The sequence below is a fragment of the Ceratotherium simum genome, chromosome 18, assembly GCF_057802395.1.
Source record: "Ceratotherium simum simum isolate JZ-2026a chromosome 18, ASM5780239v1, whole genome shotgun sequence".
Taxonomy (NCBI): Eukaryota; Metazoa; Chordata; class Mammalia; order Perissodactyla; family Rhinocerotidae; genus Ceratotherium; species Ceratotherium simum.
In genome coordinates, this window is record NC_141917.1 from 37,358,956 (window position 1) to 37,380,583 (window position 21,628).

The 21,628-nt window shown below is 34.3% G+C and overlaps 1 protein-coding gene across 1 annotated transcript in view; it reads right to left on the bottom strand.

Moving 5' to 3' along the window:
• Nucleotides 1-21,628, bottom strand: part of HCN1 (hyperpolarization activated cyclic nucleotide gated potassium channel 1) — a 384,938-nt gene that overhangs the window by 76,483 nt on the left and 286,827 nt on the right. Inside the window, exon 5 of the mRNA XM_004422795.3 lies at nt 5,023-5,169. Coding sequence (XP_004422852.1) covers nt 5,023-5,169 — 147 coding nt within the window. The remainder of the gene's footprint in view (nt 1-5,022; nt 5,170-21,628) is intronic.

Sequence of the window (21,628 nt, forward strand, 5' to 3'; positions counted from 1 at the left end):
TATTAAATATATACTATCTAGGGGCTGGAGTTATGGTGGACATCAAGAAAGACAAAGTCCTTGCCTTCTTGGATCCTGAGTTCATATAGCAAAGTGAACAATTAAAGGAATATAAAGGGACAAGACGACAGAGTGATGTGTACACAACAAGGGGCAGATATGATGGAGAATGACTATGAGGGAATTAACTTAGAAGAACTTCTCAGGGAAGGCATCTTTGAGGAGGTAACATTTGTGTTGTGACTTGAACAATAAGAATGAGCCACGTATTTGTTAAAGGCACTTCAGCAATTTGTCTCCGACATCCGAGAAAGATAAATCACCTAATTTCTGCCATAGAAATGGAAATAGGAGAATGCTTTCAATAAAGTAGTGCTTTTGCAATATCTATTAAGTGAATTAATTTGCATATGCATCATATGAGATTTTTGTAAGAGCTCTCAAAGGTCACATAAATGAAATGCTTTCTGCCATTTTACATCTTAAAGATTCTTTATATTTGAAAGTATTCAAACACATTGAAAAGAACATCTGGGGAATAAAACATAATATGGACTTAATGAATATAGAATAATTTTTACATTCCTAAACATTGCATTTTACTTTCTTTCTCTATTTTTAAGCAATAAGGTTTTTTGTATAAGTTTTTGAGATTCTGAAAGTTTGACCTATCCTTTACTTTTATACATTCCTGAGTACCAGACTTGTGTTAGCAGAAATCACTGCCTTTAAATATACATTAGAATCTCAAATTATGCAAAATACTTTCATAAAAATAAGCCTTCTGGACAATATGGCATTTTAAGTTGAAAGTCTTGTTACAATATAAGATGGCTGTTGACCCGAAATTGAACATACGATTAGCAATTGTATGTGGTGTATGTGTATACAATGCACATCTTCTATTGTTACCTTTAGTCACAAAATACACATGAAATAATTCAGCTTTCCCCTTCTGAATGGAAATCAGTGAATCCTAGTTTCACTCATTTGACATTTATTGTATCAATCATTCAATGTCTTCTCTATGCCAGGCACTTTCTAGACACTAGAGGCACAACAGTGACCAAAGGACACCTTTCATAAGTTTATGCCTCATCTTCTAAGTGGAATCCAGCCTTTGAAAAATGGAATGATATATTTTACTACTTCTAAAATATTTCTTGTGGGCCGGCTCCGTGGCTTAGCGGTTAAGTGCGCGCGCTCTGATGCTGGCGGCCCGGGTTCGGATCCCGGGAGCGCCCTGAGGCACCACTTCTCCGTCCAACGCGAGGCCGAGTCCCATGTACAGCAACTAGAAGGATGTGAACCTATGACATACAACTATCTACTGGGGCTTTGGGGGGAAAAAACTGAATAAATAAAATCTTTAAAATATTTCTTGTGATCTACCACTATGACTTGAATATAGCAGGTACATAATACTCCATTTAATAGGAAGCAAAATATATTTCTCATCGAACTTTCAGAAACATGTCTGGCATTTACAGATTCAAGTTTTATTTGAACTATGACTATTGTTATCTCTCTGCCAATGTCTTTCCTTACTGTCCTATTCTTCTCATTCTTCTTCCCTTCTAGTAAAGTATTAACTCAGTATAACATTAAATATAGGCTTGTGTGTGATTTTGTTGCCGGAAGAGCAAAAACTGAAGAGCAGATAAACAAATGGAGAACATTGTTTTCACCTTTTTAAGATGTTAAGTGTTTGAGCATCTCATGCTTCCATTTCTAGAATTTCTAATTTTATTAAAAGCCATGATTCTTACCCTTTTTTTCATTCATAATTCTGTTAAAAGCATACACACAGTAAATATTTAATGAGTTCCTACTATATACTGGTCACTAGAGATATAAAGATATTAAGACACAGCTCTATCCTCAAGAAGCTTATAGTCTTGAAAGAGACAAACAATGAACTGACAAATGATACATACAGTGACAGAGACAGAATGGTCAGGGAAAATTTATGAAGAAGGTCATGCCTGGTAAGAGTGTTTAATGGAAACTAGAAGGTAAGCTGAGTAGAAAGAATTGAAGATAGAGAGGGTGGCATGAAGAAAGGCAAAGGGGCAATCAACAGCATTTCTTCCCCCAGGAAATTATCAACAATTCCCTGTTGATGAAGCATGAATGCAAAGACATGAAAATGGAGGCAGGCCATGGAGCATCTCATGTGTTACGCCAAGGAGTTTGGACTTTTTTCTTGCAGGGGGTAGGAGGTCATGATCAGGTTCTAAGAAGAGAGTAATAGCATCAAACTTGTGTTTTATGTCGACAATATGGTAGCCTTGTGATGGGATGCTTTTGAGCTAGTTAAGATCAAAGGCAGGGAGAAAAGTTGTGAGTGCATTCCAGAAGTTGAGGTAACACATGCTGAGACCCTGAACTATAGCATTTGAAAACATAAAGGAAATAATTGGTAACTTAATGATAGAATAGTTGTAGGAATAGAAGAAATTGGAGGTATGTCTGTGGATGGCTTTAAGGGGGTAAAAATGAAAAGTGGAATTTTTCCACTAAAGATCAGAGTAAATTAAAGTGTGGCAAGAGAAGGTAGTTAATAAAACACACATGATTAAGAAAATTTTCCTGTTATCCTGGTTTTCCGTTACACTGAGAATTTTCAGCACAGAGGAATGCTTCCCACTTAAGCATGCAACTTCTTAGGGTTAATTTTTTTGCTTACTTTTTCTGTCAGCTTTTTGTATTCCCTCAATGATGTTTTATGCTGGAATCCTTACTTTTCCCTGCTTCTTTAAAATAAATGCTTAGTTTTATTGCATCCTCCTGTCGTTTGATTTTATCTTAATCCCTGATACTGTCTCTTGGATTACTTTGTCTCCATGCTATGGCCCTTCCCACCCTACCTTTGAATCCCTCCATGCCCTTGAGAACCTAACTTGGTTCCAGTGTCCTGAGCTTCTGCCTCTTAGTGAAGGGGATTTGGATTTAAAACAAATTCTGTAATCCAACAAAGAGATAAAGCAAAGCATATTGATAGATTAAAAAAAAAATGATATATTACTTTAAAAAAATACACAAAAAAATGTTTGAATTATGTCTCCCAAAGCAAAAAGATTTATACATTCTTACCTGATCGAGGACTTTGTAGGGAAAATAAGCTAATCAATAGCAGATATTTAGCTCTTTTTATTGTCAAAACTCTTAACTGATATCTTAGGGGTTTTCACAAGAAAAATATGTAAATAGCTTTTAGTGGATGCAGAAACTTAGGAATGGTTATAAATGGCAAAGACATTAGTTGGAACAAAAATATTTATTGAGTATTTAATATATGCTATATGTACTAGGAATTTCAACAAAATTTTAAAATACAGACTAAATGGCCTTTGCTATTAAAGGGATTTTAAGACAAAAGTGGAAAAAACAAATGTAAAAAAATAGTGATAACATAGACAGAATAAATAAAGAGCACACAAAAGTTATGGACTCAGTGCACTGGGGGTTAAGGAAAAAAGTGATCAGATTTAGTCTGGAAAACCAAAGAAGTTATAAATAAAGAAGTATTATTTGAACCAGATTTTGCTTGTAGAAGGCATTTATTTAGATGAGAGACATTTCTGGAAAACATATGATGCAAGGGTTGGAAATTATAATTGATTTTTGCAAAACAGCAAGTTGCACAGTTGGGCGGTAGGCCACTTTGGAACATGCAGGGCAGCAGGGAGAAGGAAAGCTGGGAATGTAACCACAGTCAGAGCATAGAAGGGCTGGCATCTGAGCCTAAGGTAGCTTTATTTGATTTAATTTGTAGCACAAAGACTGAAAGTTGCAGAGCAGAGAAATGGCCAGCTTGTGTATAAAGATCAATCTGGCTTCGATGTTTTAAATGATAGTCAGGGAAAACAGACCAAAGGCTGGGAGGCAAACTGAGGGTGCAGTGCAGACAGCCCCTGAGAGAGGAATAAGGTTAGGGTGATGGCACTGGGGAAGGAAACAAGGGCAAGGGCACGGCATGTATTGTCACAGTGAATTGATCACATTCGGTGATTGATTGGATGTGCAGAGAAGAGAAAGAGTCAAAAAAGGACCAAAGTTCTATATTCCTTTCTTTTAAAGAAACAATTTTGGGGACTGGCCTGGTGGCATAGCGGCTAAGTACATGTGCTCTGCTGCGGTGGCCCAGGGTTCAGATCCCGGGCAGGCACTGATGCACTGCTTGTCAAGGAATGTTGTGGCTGTGCCCCATATAAAGTGGAGGAAGATGGGCACGGATGTTAGCCCAGGGCCAATTTTCCTCAGCAAAAAGAGGAAGATGGGCGACAGATGTTAGCTCAGAGTTAATCTTCCTCACAAAAAAAAAAAAAAGAAACAATTTTGGTAAAGAAGTGGAGATCAAACCACAATGCAATGATTATATAGTAATCTTTTGAGAAAGTTAGTAGTAAAAGAAAGAAGAAAGAGCAAAGCAGTGTAAGAAATACAGATCAAGAGAATGTTCTTTTGGTCTAGGGGTGACCTGAACAATCTAGCGGGCAGAGGGAAGACTTCTAGGGAGGGATGGAAAGAAGATGCAACGCAAAGAGGTGGTTACTGATGTTGCAAAGTGTTTCAATGAAGTAACAGGAAATGAATTTACTTGTGACAGGTCAGCTCAGTCTTTGATCAGGGTCCACAGGATGAACAGGGAAAACGCATACGAGAGGAGAATAAAAATCAAAAAGGAGAAAAAGAAACAGCTCAACAGCATGGGATGATAGAATGGAAGATTGGGAAGATATGGACAATGAGGATAGAAGAAAAAATTTTGATAGCTAGGATATACAGAAAATAAAACACTTCTGAGAATCATAATTAGAAGAACAATTTTCCAGTACTTTTTTTTTTAACAATTAAAAACCTGTATATGGGAGAACATAAGGTCAAAAAAAGATGTCCTAACATTTAGCTCTGATTTTTCTTTTGAGTAGTGTCATAACATAGACTTGAGGATTTCCCATGAAAAGAGAAAATACATAATGATCATATACCATGGAGACTGAGGACTATAAATCTTACCTCTCTCAGAGGATCATTGAGTTCATTAAGAATATTTTCCTCATCAAAGATTTTGCCTTGGTATCGGTGTTCATAGTAATCATGTATCTTCTGACGCATGTCAGCTGGTAACTTATGGAATGACATGTATTGTTCCACTTGCTTATACTGTAAGGAAAGGAGAAACGGAAATTAGAAAACATTGTTAGGCTGTATGAGAAATCATCATGTTACTTTGTTGTGCTATAGTCAATAACATTTGATTAACAGTAACAAAAAGAAGGAATCTTTTAAGGGGAAGGAACTGATGTACTAGGTTGTAATGTACCTACACTGTGTCACATACTGTAGAAGGCATTTATTTAGGTAGACGTTTCCTGTAAAAAACTCAGATGTTATGGAGAGGAGGCATGGAAGGAGTTCAGAGAGAATTTAAGGGTGTAGCCCCAGAAAAACCAGTGATGAAGTGATGCTATTTTTTTGGATTTTTTTATTTTTAGCTGAGTTCTAAATGAAGTATGAAATTTCTGTTTGGATCTTCATTTGGAGAAAGAGTCTTGCAACTTTGAATAGTATAGAAGGTTTTACCTTAGACCTTATAGCAAAAGATCAGACCTAATTAAATTTTGAATCTAGAGTCAGAGAGCCTGGCAGCTGTTTGAAAGTCATAGATAGTTAAGCAACACAGACGCCCTATAAAGTAAGAGAATATGTCAGGATTCCAATTTAGGACACAGAAGAACTTTAGGGTGAGACTAGATCCACATAATTTTATAGCTGAAAATTAACTTAGACATTTATGTTCATTTAACCAAGTAGTTCTTAAACTTGATTGCTTATAAATCTTGGGGTGAGTTTGCCTTTTGGGAACACAGATTTTCAGGCTTAACTCCACAGATTGATTCTGTTGATGTATTTGCCTTTGTAAATTTACACACACACTCATATACACACTTTAAAAAAAAATAACATCCCTGCTAATCAAACAGGAACACAGGAGCATGTATATTATCTGGGAACTCACTAGAAGAGAATTTCAAGCTTCATCCTAGACCTATGAAATCAGAATCTGCATCTTAAAAAGATCCTCAGATGACTCATACACATTTAAGTTTGAGAAATATTCCCTCAATGTTTCAAACGCAGGTGGTCACGAGACCACACTTTTAAAAAATTAGTTACAGCCCCCAAAATTAGTTTCATTGTACAGATAATAAAATTGAGTACAAATAAAAAAGTAGGTAATAAAACTGGATAAAAATACTGGAATAAGACTCTTCCCTTAAACAAAACACATTTGATATATTATCTATGGAAAAATTTTTGACTCAAATCTTTTCCTGATAACACAGCTCTGACTAGAAGATCTAGGTCTCCTGATTCCTTGTCCATAATTATTGTAATTGTAATTGGTAATTGATAACATACATCTAATGAGAAACAGCAACCCATTATATTGTATTTCTTCAACTTTTCCTACATACTTTCCTTACATATAACATTCACATTGCTTGATGTTCTCTTTTAGAGATTAGTATCCTCAAAGTAATACAACTTTGTCATGAGATTTCCTTTTTTTGGTCACCAAACTAGCCCCTAAAGTGTTTAAAGCCTGCGGGTCTATATCTATATCTATCTTTCTCTCTCTCCCTATCTCTCTCTCTCTCTCTCTATCATGTATCTATCTATATCTGAAGCAACTGGATTATGATTTAGGCATTTTGAATTTAGGCACCAATGTTGTTAATGTCATCGTGTATCAGTAGCTTCTACTACATATGTACTTGAGAAGTATTAGGTTAATTTTTTCTGAAGAGCTCAGAATCTGTATGCCTACTTAACCTCAATATGCTTGGTAGCCCCTTTCTAGAGATCTGGGATTTGGTATGCTTGGCTCCTCATGCAGCTGGTCCATAGGAAAGAACTTTCAGTGCCCTTCTCTACAAAAATGCTGTGTAGGATAAAGTTGATTTGCAGCTGGACTAGAAAAGCTCTATCTTTATCTCTAGAGACATTTGTGTGCCTGATTTTTACTCTTTGCGAAAAAGAAGGCAGTGGGGTATTTGACATACTTTTTAGGGTCTAAACCTCCACTGGAGACCCCCAAGGTTAACTTCTGCACTAATGATTTGCAATTAGCCTACCTGGTTTGATTACTCGGGCTTGACTATATAAAGAGCTACAGAGAGCTTTGTTGGTGAGCTCTCCCCAAACCAAGACTCCTTGCACAGATCTTGATGGATCAAGCCAGAGGCAAAGCATGCTCCAGGTGCCCAAAGATTGAGCCCACAGGGTGCTCGTGCTGGAGAAAGGCCCTCAGGCCTCTGATCGTTGTTTGCATTCTCTCTCCCTGCCGCACTGTGTCCTTTGCCATTAAACAAAAGCCTCATATGAGTGTAGTCTGTGAAGTCTGGTGGGTCTTGTCAAATATCAGACCTTGGGAAAACAATAGGACAGTTCAGACAACAGGACTGCCACAGTTTGGACTTGCTGCATTGACAGAAGTCCTTTATGGCCAAATAAAGGATTCAACTTTCCTCAGGACCAGTAGGTGTCAGGTAATTTCCGCTTACTTTTCTGAACAGACTCATTGCCCAGACACTGCTTGGAGAGATGAGAATCTTTAACCTTGTCTGCTTTCTTTGCATGCATCTCAAGGGTGTGGGAGGCTGCATTAAAACTTAGTAGTATTTTATTCATTTGGAGAAAATCTGTGCCTGTGTGCAAAGACCTACTCATCTAGAGAAAAAAATAATTTGCTCTGTGTCTACCTCGGGAATTGGAAAACGAATCCTTCATTAGCTAAATACAAATGTTACATATAAAGTTATTTTATTTTTATGGAAAGTCAGGGTTGGTTGAATCTGGTTATTTTTCCTCACAAAAATCACTTAATCCCTTTAGACTTCAGTTTACTAATCTACAGTAAGAGGGTGTTAAACCAAATGATCCTCCTTGTTCTTTTAGACTAAAGTTCTATGAATAATTCTTGTTTAATCATACTGAGTGAAGTTTGATTTTTGAGCCTATATTACGTACTTGAACTATTCACTGACTCATAGTAATTATTGATCTAACAAATATTAATTGATTGCTGGGTGCCAGTGGTTCTCAAGTTGTGGTAGCTAAACTACCAGTATTACCTGGGGACTTGTTAGAAATGCACATTTGTAGTCTCCACCCTAGGCCTTCTGAATTAGAAACTCTAGCAGTCTGTGTTTGAATAGGCCCTCCATATGCTAAAATATCAAAACCGTTTCGATATGCCAAGCACTGTGTTATCTTCGGACATAAGGAACACATTTGAGTGAGAGTAGGGGAAAGCAAAGAAATTCAGTTTTGACAAGTTAAGTTTAAGATGCCCATGGCACATCCTAAGGCTTATATGTAGGTCAGGCACTCAGAAGAGAAAATATACACATAGTCAATAACTAAGGGATCACTAAGGGAGGATGTGTCAAAGAAGAAGAAAAAAAAGACAAAAAGTGGAACTTATATTTTAAACGCAGCTGGGTCATGGAGGTAGATCAAGTTAAGGGAACTGATGTTAGCCAGCAAGATGTGAGAGCAGAACCATAAAAATTTGATTAGCAGAATCCAAAGAAGGATAAAGTTTCAAGGAGGAAGTGCTCAAAAGGAGTATATTCTAAGAAAAGATGTATTGGACTGTGGCCATTGAATTTGGAAATTAAGTAATAATCTTTGTTAGAACACAACACTTATTGAAAATAGGAGCTAATTCTTTTTGTCTATGTTTCCCTCACGCTTAATAAGACTTGGCAAGAATGAATGAAAATATCACCTCCATGTGATGTGAAGAAATAAAAATAACTACTATTTGAAGAAGACACCTAGTGGAAGGTGGACAATGAAATAAACTAGATGTTAGAAGTTATCCATACGCTGGCAAAGTCAACAAATGATAAAATGGCAAAGTTTCTGATAATTGTAGTAATGCACCATATGCAAAAGATGACTTGATACATTTAATAGTCACTGATGGATAGATTTTTGAAAAGTAAAGATGCAAATACAATTCCTCCTTGAATACATAAAATCAAAAGTTCATCCCATCGGATCTAAAGAGACTATAAAACAATTACTATTTAAAATTCTAATGTACTTTTATTTTTAAAATGTTCTGAGAAATTAAAATAATATATACAAATAATACATGTATATGATATTAAAAATGAGATCTAATAGCGTGTTTATAATGAATGGCAACATTGCATTCTGAAATCCACCAGTCTCACTCCTCCCATGTCATCACTTTTAAAAGGTGTTTTGTCTGTATCACTAAGCAATGTGCTTCTTTCTATTTCTTAAACGGATTAATTATAGGCATCATTTATGGAATTTTTGCAATAAAAATGTGGTTTAGCCACTTACAGTCCCCCATATCTTCTCACCTCATTTCTCATGCTGTAACTGTGTCACTAGTGTTAATTCTTCCCTTAGTCTTCTTTGTAACTTTACATAATATATTTATACCTTTGTTTCTTGTTTAGAGAACTCTGGATAAGTTTACTAGATAAAAGTAACAAACTCCCTCTTTCACTTCTGCTTTCTAACTTCTGTCATCTCCACTTTTACAATGTAAAGATGGATTATAATTTTGTACCTGTAAATGAACCTACTACACCCATAAAGTGTTTACATTACTCTGAGCATGTCCCACAATACAAAGCAGAGCATTTGATGACATTTCCTTTTGTTTCCTGGAGTGGTCAATGACTTTTATTTCTTGCACAATTAGCTCTTATTTTAGTCTCACTGTTTTCCAGCATCCCTATCCAACTAGCTATTTATTGAGTTTTCTTCAAAGATTTTCCTGTAGGATTTCCCTTTATAACATTCCTGGTTGGGTTCACTATTCCTACATCCCATGTTTCTCTTTTGGTTTATTTATTTCTGTTGCTGGAACAAACTCCTAAGCAAACAGCTAAGAAACATTGAGTGGCAGATAGGGCTTTTTAAATCTTTCCACATTTGAAAATGTCTCTACTAAACTCAAAGTTGATTGATAACCTAATTACATATGGAATTCTAGGTTGAACTCCTCTTGTTGAATGCTGAGCCTTTGGATTTGATCTTCTATGCTGAGTATGGTCCATGTTTCTTATCATTTATTTCATATATCCTTTCTCTGCATTTTCTCCTACCTTTATCTACATTTCCTGTACATTCTTGAATACTTCCTGAAAATCTTAAAAATCATTTTAATTCGAAATATCTTCTCCTTTTCTTTGATCCTTTATTTCCATAATTTTATTGTGTTCCATTTAGAAATATACTAACATAAGAAATTTTTTAAAAAATGATTTTAAGGCATGCTTTTATTTCTGAAATATCTGGCATATCTTAATAGAAGTGAACTCAAAAGTATCCATGGTATTTAGCTTCAGTACAGTCTTGGGTGACTTTGCTCCAAGTGGTTTCATTGGACTGTGTGTAAATGTCAGGAGTAGGGGTGACTCAAAACAGGTTTCAATGATTTGAGAGTGAATGGAAATGGAAATAACAAGTGTAACCATCTCTCTGATATGGTCCGGTTACAAGAGGAGAACTAGAATGATAGCATGGTAAACATAAGCAATTCCAAAAATCTCAAAATTTTAATCACATTTATATTTTTTTTATATCCATGAAATGATACCCTTATCAGAAAACTGAATCACCCTACTTTATATCCCCTACTCCTTTGTTTCAGTCTTCAAGACATCACCAAATCATGTAAGTTCAACTTGCTGCAAGTTTCAATAATTTTCTATTCCCCCGCATCACCATTATTATCATTCTAGTCAAAGTTACTTTATCTCTCCCCTAAACTCATTCCCACGTTTCTAATTATATTCTCCACATCTCTTTGTACATGCCTCCTTGCAACTCTAATTAATTTTTCATAATCCAGACAGAGAAATCTTCTAAAAATGCTAACCTTATTGTCTCTTCTTTCCTTAAAGCCTCTTTTTTTTTTTTTTTTTGCTGAGCAAGATTCACCTTGAGCTAACATCCGTGCCAATCTTCCTCTATTTTTTAGTATTTGGGCCACCAGCACAGCACGGCTGCTAACAGAGTGGTGTAGGTCCACGCCTGGGAACCTAACCCAGGCTGCCAAAGTGGAGCACACTGAACTTAACCACTAGGCCACTGGGGCTGGCCCCCTTGAATGGCTTCTCATTCCCTTCAGGATAAAGTCCAAGCTCCTCGGACTACACGGTCCTCTCCTACTCCACTACGTACATTGTCTCTTTGTTCACTGGTATATTACATTTCTTTCATATTCGTAAACTTATCCTGGTCTCTGAATGCTCACGCTGTTTCCTCTATTCAAATACTCCTCCACCACATAATTTCCTGGCTAATGCACACTTTAACTCTCCCCTCAAATGTCACTGCATCAAGTAAGTGTGCTCTGACTCTAGTCACCTAAAGCCCTCTTGGTATATGTATATAAAGAATGCTGAGTTTACCCCTCAGTCATGCTAAGAGCACCTGTAATTGCTTGTAAAGTGTCTGCCCTTGTCTGTCTTGTTCACCACTGAACCTGCACATAAGCTCTCAAGTATTCACTGATTGAAAACCTGTTTGTTATACACTTTCTGAAAATTCTTTGCATAAAGGAGACGTAGAATGTGATCTTTGCCTCCCTCGAGTTGTAATCAATGGAGGATGCTAGATAGGGAGAGACTTCCGCATGGCTTGAACTTTTGGATTAGTAATTATTATTGGTTACTATCGCCTATCATTCAGAGAACATTTATTAAATATGAGGTTGTGAACTCTTTAATCTATTGCAATTAACCTGGATTAATCTGTTCTTTAAAGAATTTGCAGTTTCTTTCTGAATCTGTGTATCAGTCTTTACATTAAATGCAGCTGTAAGTAGGAGGAAATCACAGATTGGAAAACTGCCTTCTTATAATTCCAGAAATGTTTACAACAATTAGGAAACAGCAGAAGTTAATAAAAACATGCATAAAGTACATGTATTTTGATATTAAGTAATGAAATATTTGGTTGATTGACAGCACCTCCCATGCCTTCTTATTTCAACTATTTCTCTCTACCAAGATTTTGAAATTATGACAATTTAAGTTTGACTTTATTCAATAAGCTAGGATTTTTGTTGTTGTTGTTGCTGTGGAGAGTATATAAGAAGTGTAGGCTAGAGTCATTGTCGTAAGAAGCTTAATGGCTAATAAATTGATTAGAATGTAAGTGGTTATTTAGGAAAGGGAATGACTTGTTAAGACGCTGTCTCTATTAAGTATGTATTCTATTCTATTTGAAAATAAAAGGCGTTTTCTTCATCATCAAGACCGCCGTGTGTAGCACTAAAAGAACAGATAGACTTCAGGTCTCCAGGCATGATTTTATACACTGAATGTTTCTGGAAGATAGGAATCAGAGAAACTATTCTTTTCATTTTATTACAAGAGCAAATTACAAAACAATTAAAATTAGTGAGGTATTCATAATTACTCATTAAATCAAAAGTATCTCTCAGTTTATGATTTTAATTTCAGTCTTAAAATCTATAAAACATTGCATATAAGTAGGTAACTTTTTACTGATGTCTGTCTCAGGAAGCATTGAATTACTGTACAATAATGTGTCTTATGATATCTCAGGACATTTTTTACAACGTAGCCATGGCCACAGCTGACTCTTAACCTGTGGGATGTCTATGTGTAACTTAAGACGGTAACGGTAATGGTGATTTCATCACTTTTCAAAGTTTTTATGTAGGGAAACTTCAATGATTCCAGAAAAAATTATTAATGGTCAAAACATTGCCACCAAAACTCAGCCTCCTGGCTGAAGTGCAGCACAGTCTTTGGAGACCATAGTAAATGCTCCCAGGTAACCTAAGACAGAAACCTGAATTCCTACATTTTATTTCTAAGATCAATTTGTTTATGCATTAATTTAAAAAATTAATACAATACATCATAATACCCTGTTTAGCCAAAACTCTACCACTTTTATGACAGATGGCTAAGAATATACTTTTCTTAATTAATATTAGCATATACAAACATTGAATTCTTCAAGGTATTTACATGGAATCTCATTAGATAATAAATTTAGCTTTACTTTAATAAATACTGAGCAAATAGCAGTACTTCAAATAAAGAATTTATTATGAGTAATTATCAATATATATCTGTGTGTGTATATATATAAATATACACAAACATAGGTACATGTGTGTGTGATGAGTTTCAAAAACACAGGACATCCAAAATCAGTTACTCTCTCTTCTTTATAATATATTTGATAGTAACTATTTTTCTAATACATTGCCAGAATATTCTATTTTAGTCACATGATTGATATTGTTCATTTAATTTTTTTTATAAATAGGGAAAAAAGAAGAAAATTATACGTAGACTGTTATTCTAAACATAGGCAACATTAGATATTTAAAATTTTTACTGAATATTACATACAGCTTGTATTATGCATTGCAGCATACATCAAAAATAATTTTTTAAATTGAAAAACAAAAAGAGAAAAAGAAAAATGTGCTAACTAAACACCTTTTACGTTGCTTCCTAGAGTTTATTAATACACGAGGGCTTTTTAATACCCCTCATTTCCTGACATTAGTACAAGTTTGCTACAAAGGTAAATATCATTATTAAGAGACCCTCTTTAAAAACTATACATTTATTGTGACTTTAAAGATACATGGCTCTAATTCTTTTATCTATAAACATATTTTCATTGTATTTATTTTTGGAATAGTTTTATTTTTAAAAAATATAAGAATAAAACATCTTTGTAAATGGCATTCAATAAGTAGAGGACAATGAACAAGAAAAATTGAATTATACTTTTAGTGTAAAACCATTGCATAATTTAGTCATGTATTAAAGCATTATTATACTTATAAGTAATTATCGGAAAAATCATTATATAGTAAATAGTTTAAAAATCCAGATCTAGTTAAATTAAAATACGTCTCATGCTCAATATAAATATAGCGTTGTAAAAATGGTGTCTGAAATGACATTTTTCTTACAGAATGATAAATTGATGTAAATTTTATATTCAAATGATTACATGTAGATTTTAAACATAATTAGAAAAATAATGATGACTAATAAAAATAAAATATTTAAAATTGCCCTTCAAAGACCAATAAACACTCATCAATTACCTTTTTGTTTTTTTTATGTTTAAGCCAATCATCATTGGAGTTATGACTAAGCTGTCTTATTTTTTACAAAAGTATTTTTAGTATTGCCGTTTATTTACATGGTAACTGAAGCCATGGTTTCTATTTTGAACCTGCATTTAAAAATAATCAATCCCTTTATATAGATACACACACACACACACACACACACATATATATAAAACCTAGCTTTCATAGATATGATTTCATACATATCTATGACAGCTAGGTTATATGCAAATGAGTTTACCAAGCATTATTTCTAAAATATTTATAGTAGGATTGAATCATTTTCAAGAATTAGGCTATAAACATAGCAAAATCTTCAATTCATACTTACCGAGAAAAAGGTTTTCTTTTAGCAAAAATAGATTCCTGGTTATTTTGTGAAATTCTTTTAAGCAGCATAGTCAGATCAGAGTAATAATATAATAATAAAGGTATCTGAATATACCTAAATTTGACTTCCAATAAATTAAATGGAAAAAAATTAAAGGCAAGTCACACATGAAGAAAAGCAGATCGTTGTAAAGTTATTTTTTTCTGCAGAAGTTAAATGAGTTATTTCCATCTTATCTTCATTCTTCTTTATCTTTTTTGGAAAGCTGAATGAAACATGGGTTTCGCTGTAAGAGAATGAATTCTTCAGCTCTTAAGATATGGGGAAAGCTTTTTGTGATAGTGAGTAAGTGGCCTGGAAAACTCTCAAAATTACAACCTGACAGATGATCTTAAAATCCTTACAGAAAATATTATCAGGTAAAAATTATTCTTCTTCCATCTAGAATGATCTCTTCCAACATAAACAGACACTTACCCTCTTGTTTATGGAACTTAGCACTATCCATTCAGATATTTCACAATGAATTATACTTTCATATATTTAAAAATAAAATCTAAATTTAAAAAAATCCTTGGAAATTGTTTACGCTACATCGTTATTTCTTTCTTATTATTATTATACTTTGGTTTGAAAATGGCCAGATTTCAAAAACCTTTCAAAAAGTCAGTGTAACACTCATAAGACTTAACAAGTAATTGAAATAATAATAATAATCAGTCAGTATATTTAGAAATTAGAATAAAATGCTTAAAGTAAATTGTTTATATAAAACATTCTTAGAAAGTTAATTTTTTACTAATTATAGAATAAAAGTCAAGGGGATAGATAAATACTAGAAATTGAAGCAATCTTTATTATCACTATAATAGAGTTAAATGTGTGCTTGGACATTTTGAAAATCCGTTAGAGTGTTTTCCTGCTCTGAGTGGCTTTGATCTTTATTACTGCAGTTTCTCTTGGTGCGTGTAGGTGTAGGAAAATGATTTTAATCCTTAATTTAACAAGAGTACAGATTGATATACCATGGGAATCTAATCACACTTTCATTTTTCTGTAGGACCATTTAAAATATTCTATGCTGTCATAACACCCTTATTTACCTCCTCCAACAATTTCTTTCATTACAGATGATGACCTTACCAAAAATTTCAAAAAGAAATAGAAGGTTTCACACCAGAACATCTATTAACTCATTTAGAAAGATATCAATTTTTTCTCCTTTTCTCCTTCTTGGTCTTGTAACAATGGAAGAAGTGTCTCTTCTCCCATTTGAAGCTAACCTTTCAACTGTGTTTGACTCTCCTGTCCCCATCCCTCCTCAGAAACATTACCCTATTTGTTATAGTTTTTATCTTATATCTTCAACTTTCTCTCTATATATTTACTCTAACCAAACAGCATTTAAATATACCCACCTCTCCAATTAAAATAATAATAATAATAAAATATTAATAATAAAAATAATAGTATCTAACCCTTGGATATTACATATTATTTTCTAGATACTCAACTAAGCACTTTACTCATGTTTACTCATTTAATCCTGACACTGCTACCATCATCTTCACTTTACAGATGATGAAATTGAGGCACAGAGAATTTAAATAACTTGTGTAAAGTCACACAGCTAATTAGTGCTGAAGCCGGGACTGGAACCTAGGCAATCTGAATCCATAGTCTATGCTCTTATTCACTGTACTATATTCCTGTCTTCAAAAAACGACTCTCAACTGAGCACAAGTAGCCCTCCATCTAACACCCTATTTTCTCTTTCCCTTTCTCAACCAATTTCTTGAAAGAGTCGTCTACACCATTACCTCACTGTCTATCTCTCGTTAAAACTTTAAACATTTAATTATGGCTTCCATTCCTTCTATTCTACTAGTAATACTCTTACATTTCCATGATTCCCCAATGATTACCATGATAATTAGATACCTGGCAAAATTTTTTTATTTGGTATCCCAACAGCATTGAAGACCAGTATCAGACACTATCAATGCCCCATGCAATTCCTCTAACCTTGCAAGATGGCCCACCTCTGATCTCAACTGTACTTATGGTGGACAGTCCATCTCAGGGTTTCTGTCTCAGGGCTTTCTGAGAAGTTTAGAAATCTTCTCAGCTCAAGATAGAATTGCATGGAAATGTGGGCATGGGGAGAGGTGTAGGTAACACTTCCCAGGGCAACATTCAACCCGTGAAGGACTTGAGTCTACAGATTAATTAATGCCATAGCCTCCCACTCTTCAGAGAGACAATTCTCAGGTGCACTCTGCATGGTTCTTCAGAGGGTCTGAATAGGACTAAGTCCCACTTGCCCACCTTGGAAAACAAATCAATAAAATACTCTTGATTGGCTTTCCTTTTTCCCTAGTCTTATTCTTCCTGCTCCCCCATTCTGCTTCGTGGAATACCTCCCCAATAAACTACCTACACCCAAATCTTTTTCTTAAGCTCTTATAGGAGAATTCAAACTAAGACAACATTATTGTTGACCCTTTCCTCCTGGAAATGTCTTATTCCTTGGCTTTTCCATCTGTATTCTCTTCTGGCTTTCCTCTTTCCTCTCTGGCTGCTCTTTACAGTCTTATTTTTTGACATGTCTTTACATGTTGGTGTTTCCAAGGACTATGCCTTGGCCTTTTTTTTCTTTTCACTTGACATATTTTCCCTGAGCAATCCTTTTCACTCGTATGACTTCAGTTAGTATCAACATACCACCAATTTCCACGTTAACGGCTCCAGCCAAGAATTAACCCCTGACCTCCAGGCTCATATGTCCATCTTCCCCTTAAACTTCTACCCTTAAAACATATCTCAAAAGTACATAAATACAATATGCCTTAAACTGAAATCACCTCCTCCCCACCGCCACTCCACCCCATACCTTCTCTATCCAACCAGCACCCTAAGCTATAGATCTGGTGTAGAGGACAATCATCTTACTGTTTCCAACACATTTTAACTTTATCCCCCACGAACTAACCATATGCCACTTGGGAGTTAATTTTTAATGTCATTTTCTCTGAGTATTTTTCCTTGATTCCTAGTTCAAACTTTAATGTACATTCATATAACATGGGGATCTTGTCAACATGAAGATTCACATTCAGTATGTATGGGGTTGGAGCTAAGATTTGGAATTTCCAACAATGTCCTAGACGATACTTATGCTGGTTATTAGAAAATCACAGCAGTAAGGATCTAGATTAGATTAGATGGGCTACTTATGCTCCCATAACATCAAGCCCATTCCTCAGCTCTTTTCCCACCATCATAACTACTTATTAATTTGTATTCTCTGTTAGGCCATAAGCAACTTGAGGTGTCTTCTCACCTTGTATCTCTATTCTCTAGTACAGTGATTCATGTGTAGTGGGTGCTCAATATCTGTTGAATCCATTAGTTACATATATTCTAAAATATTCTTTTTTGTAAACTATGTTGTTTAATCTTGACTGGGAACCAGATTTGAAGTACTTTTTTGAAGTAATAGCAAAAATGTCATTTTTCTGTGATAAAGCTAAATATGTGTAAAACATACCATTTAAGTTTTTTTAGTTTTTTTATTTGTTTAATTCTTTCAATACACTGGAGAGAAAAATCAAATACCTACTCATAGTCACAAAATGCCTAGTCTTTTGTTTTTTTTCCAAGGAGGATAATATGCCTCATTTGAAGTAGTTGAAGGATCCATAACTTACTTTATTAACTTTTAACTTAAATAATTTGACATTTAATTTTTAAAAATTAGACAGTGAAGGACAAAGCATTTTCTAAACTATGAAGCCAATTAGTCATAAATCAAGAGGTGATATTTTACACCAAGTTTAAATCTTATAGGCTACCCATGATTGCAGCTTTTAGACTAATAATTTGGATTAGTGTAGAGTGATTAAAATAGTATAAACTAAAAAACAGGTGCATTGATTGTTGCTACATTATATCCTGTGTGTGTGTGCTATGTTGTGTATATGTGTGTGCTGTGTTGTGTGTATATATATAATTCTTCAATGAAAACATTCAAGTTTTGTTATGTTGGGCCTCCAGTGGAAGATATATTCACTCAGCAATGAAGGTTGAATATTTCTTTTAATAGTTTATTGCCAATATCTGCTTTCCACCACCTGCAACCAATTTTTTAAGCTTTTAATGATGGATGATAAATTATTTACATAAGCCCTATATAAGTACCTTAAAAAGATTAATAGTTTGAAAGTAAGGACGTCATTTAAACATCACTGATATTCTCCTTCATTATTTCTGGTCAAAAGATTTCTGAGCATTAGCAATAGCTTGATTTACTTTTGAAAGTCTCTCTAGTGTGTTTTTAGTACAACAGTTTTTATTTAACTGTCTATGGCTTTCCAAATTTAAAGCAACTAAATATCTGAGGATACACAACAATTACTGAGTAAATATCATCTGGAGAATAATTAAAAGAAGACAATGAATTAACGACTCGCCAGCAAATTACCATGGAGAAGCAACACATCTGATAGAGCAAGGAGATTTTACAATGCTTAAAATCTACACTCCTTTGGATTATTTTGTTTTTCAAAAGTGAACAATTCTAACAGAGATATCATGCATTCTGTACAAATTAAAAGCATAATTTTCTCTAAGTGCATAACATAAAACAAGATTAAAATGGATGTCATTACAGGACTTCTCGAGTCCGACGTGATGGGGTATTAAGAAGCAATGAAGCAGCACACGTATATTAAACACTACCAGTCAAAATCCATGTTTCAGACCCGAATATCAATTGGTTGTCAGTCTTACCATGGAACAATTTAAATATCCGTGTTAATCCAATGAGAAAGTTACTTTATATAGTTACTATAATAACTTTTGGTAAATACTTACCAGAGAGTAAGGAGATGATATCAGAAGAAAGTGCTAAGTATAGCACTTCTGAATGAGAAAAAGCGTAGGGGTCTTGTTTCAGCAAGGCCCAGCCTTTAACAAAAGGTGAGTACTGGTGATTGATTTCAAAAGAAAACACATACACACACTCCTCCAAACATACACATGTAAAAAAGCTGATCTGTTTTCTGTTACTTGTTTTACCTTTTCTAGAATTTTACCTAAATGGAACAATACAATATGTAGTCTTTTGCATCTGGCATTTTTTCACTTTGCATAATGTTTCTGAGATACATCCATGTTGTTCCATAGATCAGCAGATATTTTTTACTTTTTATTTCTGAGTAACACTCCTGGACCTGCTTTTACAATGTATTCATCTGTTCATCTCTATTCCTACAAACTTATCCAAGTCATCATCAACTCTTATGTGGACAACTTCCATAGCCTTCTAACTATTCTCTCTGCTTCATCTTTTGACTGCTCATAATTTATTCTGAACCCAGTAACCAGTATTATCATTCTAAAATGTTGTCTGACCATGTCGTGCCTTTGTTTAAAACCTTCCAAGTATTCCATTTGTAGAGTGAAAGCTGAAATCTTTCAATGACCTACAAGGCCATACGTGACCTACCCTCCTGCTGCCTCTTCCATTACTACCCTCCTGCTCACTGAGCTCAACCTGATTAGTACTCCTCAGCCTGGAAATACAGGAGAGAGCACAAGAGCATCAAAGAAGACAATAAATATATCATATCTTCCTGTATCATCAATTTTTCTCACTGGTAAGCAATATAAAGCCTTGTAATACTAAAATAAGACAAACTGTAGAACATACTGTAAAATTTGAACTTTGAAATAAATTTGCAGATTGAGACAAGTGGCTACTATCTATACCCCAAAACATTCCAGTGTATCTGTTTAAATGTCTCTGCATTTTAGTTGTAGTTGGTAAAGAAGTGTGAAAATCATTGACTTAATTGATCGTTCTGGATCATAAGTGTAACGAAATTTAATCACAGCTCAAGCTGAGCTAAAAGTGCTGTGAGAGAACCTCTGCAACGGACAGTTTTAGCTCTGCATTTTGTTACATTCAGTTTTCTAGTTTATAACAACAGCAACAAAATATACTGTGCTAGAGGACTCAATGTCTGACTAGAATTTTACTTCCATTGGGTGGAATTCAAACACACTCACAGCCAATTTTGACTTGGGAAAAATGGAAATGGTATGAGATTCATTTTTCCTTTAAAAATATAACACTGTGGCTCTATTTCACTGCTAAGGGAGCATATTAAAATATTACAGTGTGAGAAAAACTGTTTTTATTCCTCAAATAGATGTAACTTCATATGAAACAACCAACTATTCACACATTTTGTTAATAACAAATATATTTCTCTAATATTATCAAATAAAAAAACCCAGATAGGAATAAAACTCCTAAAAATAAAAATAAGCTAGAATCAGCAAACTACCATAAAATAAACGTGTTAACTGAAACACTTGACTCATTTGGACTACCAATTTTCCTGCCCTAAAAATAATATCTCAGCACTTTAATTTCTTTTACCCTAAAGCAGATATTTTAGTGCTTCAGAATACACTGAGCCCACCTCAAACATAATATTATAGCTCAGATGAGAAAAATGGTTGATGTATAAATTGTTTCATATCTCTTCTGCACTTTAGCATCAAGTTTTGAAGAAGAAAGAAATAACTAGGAGGTTATAAATAAATGAAAATATAAATGTTACATGTTTAAATAGTGGAACCCATATAGGTTTTTCTTGATATTTGAAGATTTTTATAATTATACATCATTTTTTCCTAAAGCAGACTGATATTTACCATTCATTACTTTCATATTTCTCTTTATTATTTTCCAAGTACTTTCTCTACAACTCTGTTTAGGCCACAGAGATTGTTAGTGACAGAGCAAAGACTGGCAAAATTTTCTCTTGATTGCAGAATGGTGGTCTTAGCTAAACACAAAGCACATAAAAATGCTGAAGATAAATACTGTTTCATGTACATACAGTATAAAAAAAATAAAGGGCAGTAGAGTGACGACTGAGCCAAAAGGGACATTTGATAACTTAGATTCTCCTTTTTATTCTTTTTATTGACAATCCACCAATGTGTACATTTGTTGAGGAGTTCTGTGATTGCCTTATACTCACTTAGGTAAATAATTGAGGAGAAGAATATCTCGAGGCTAA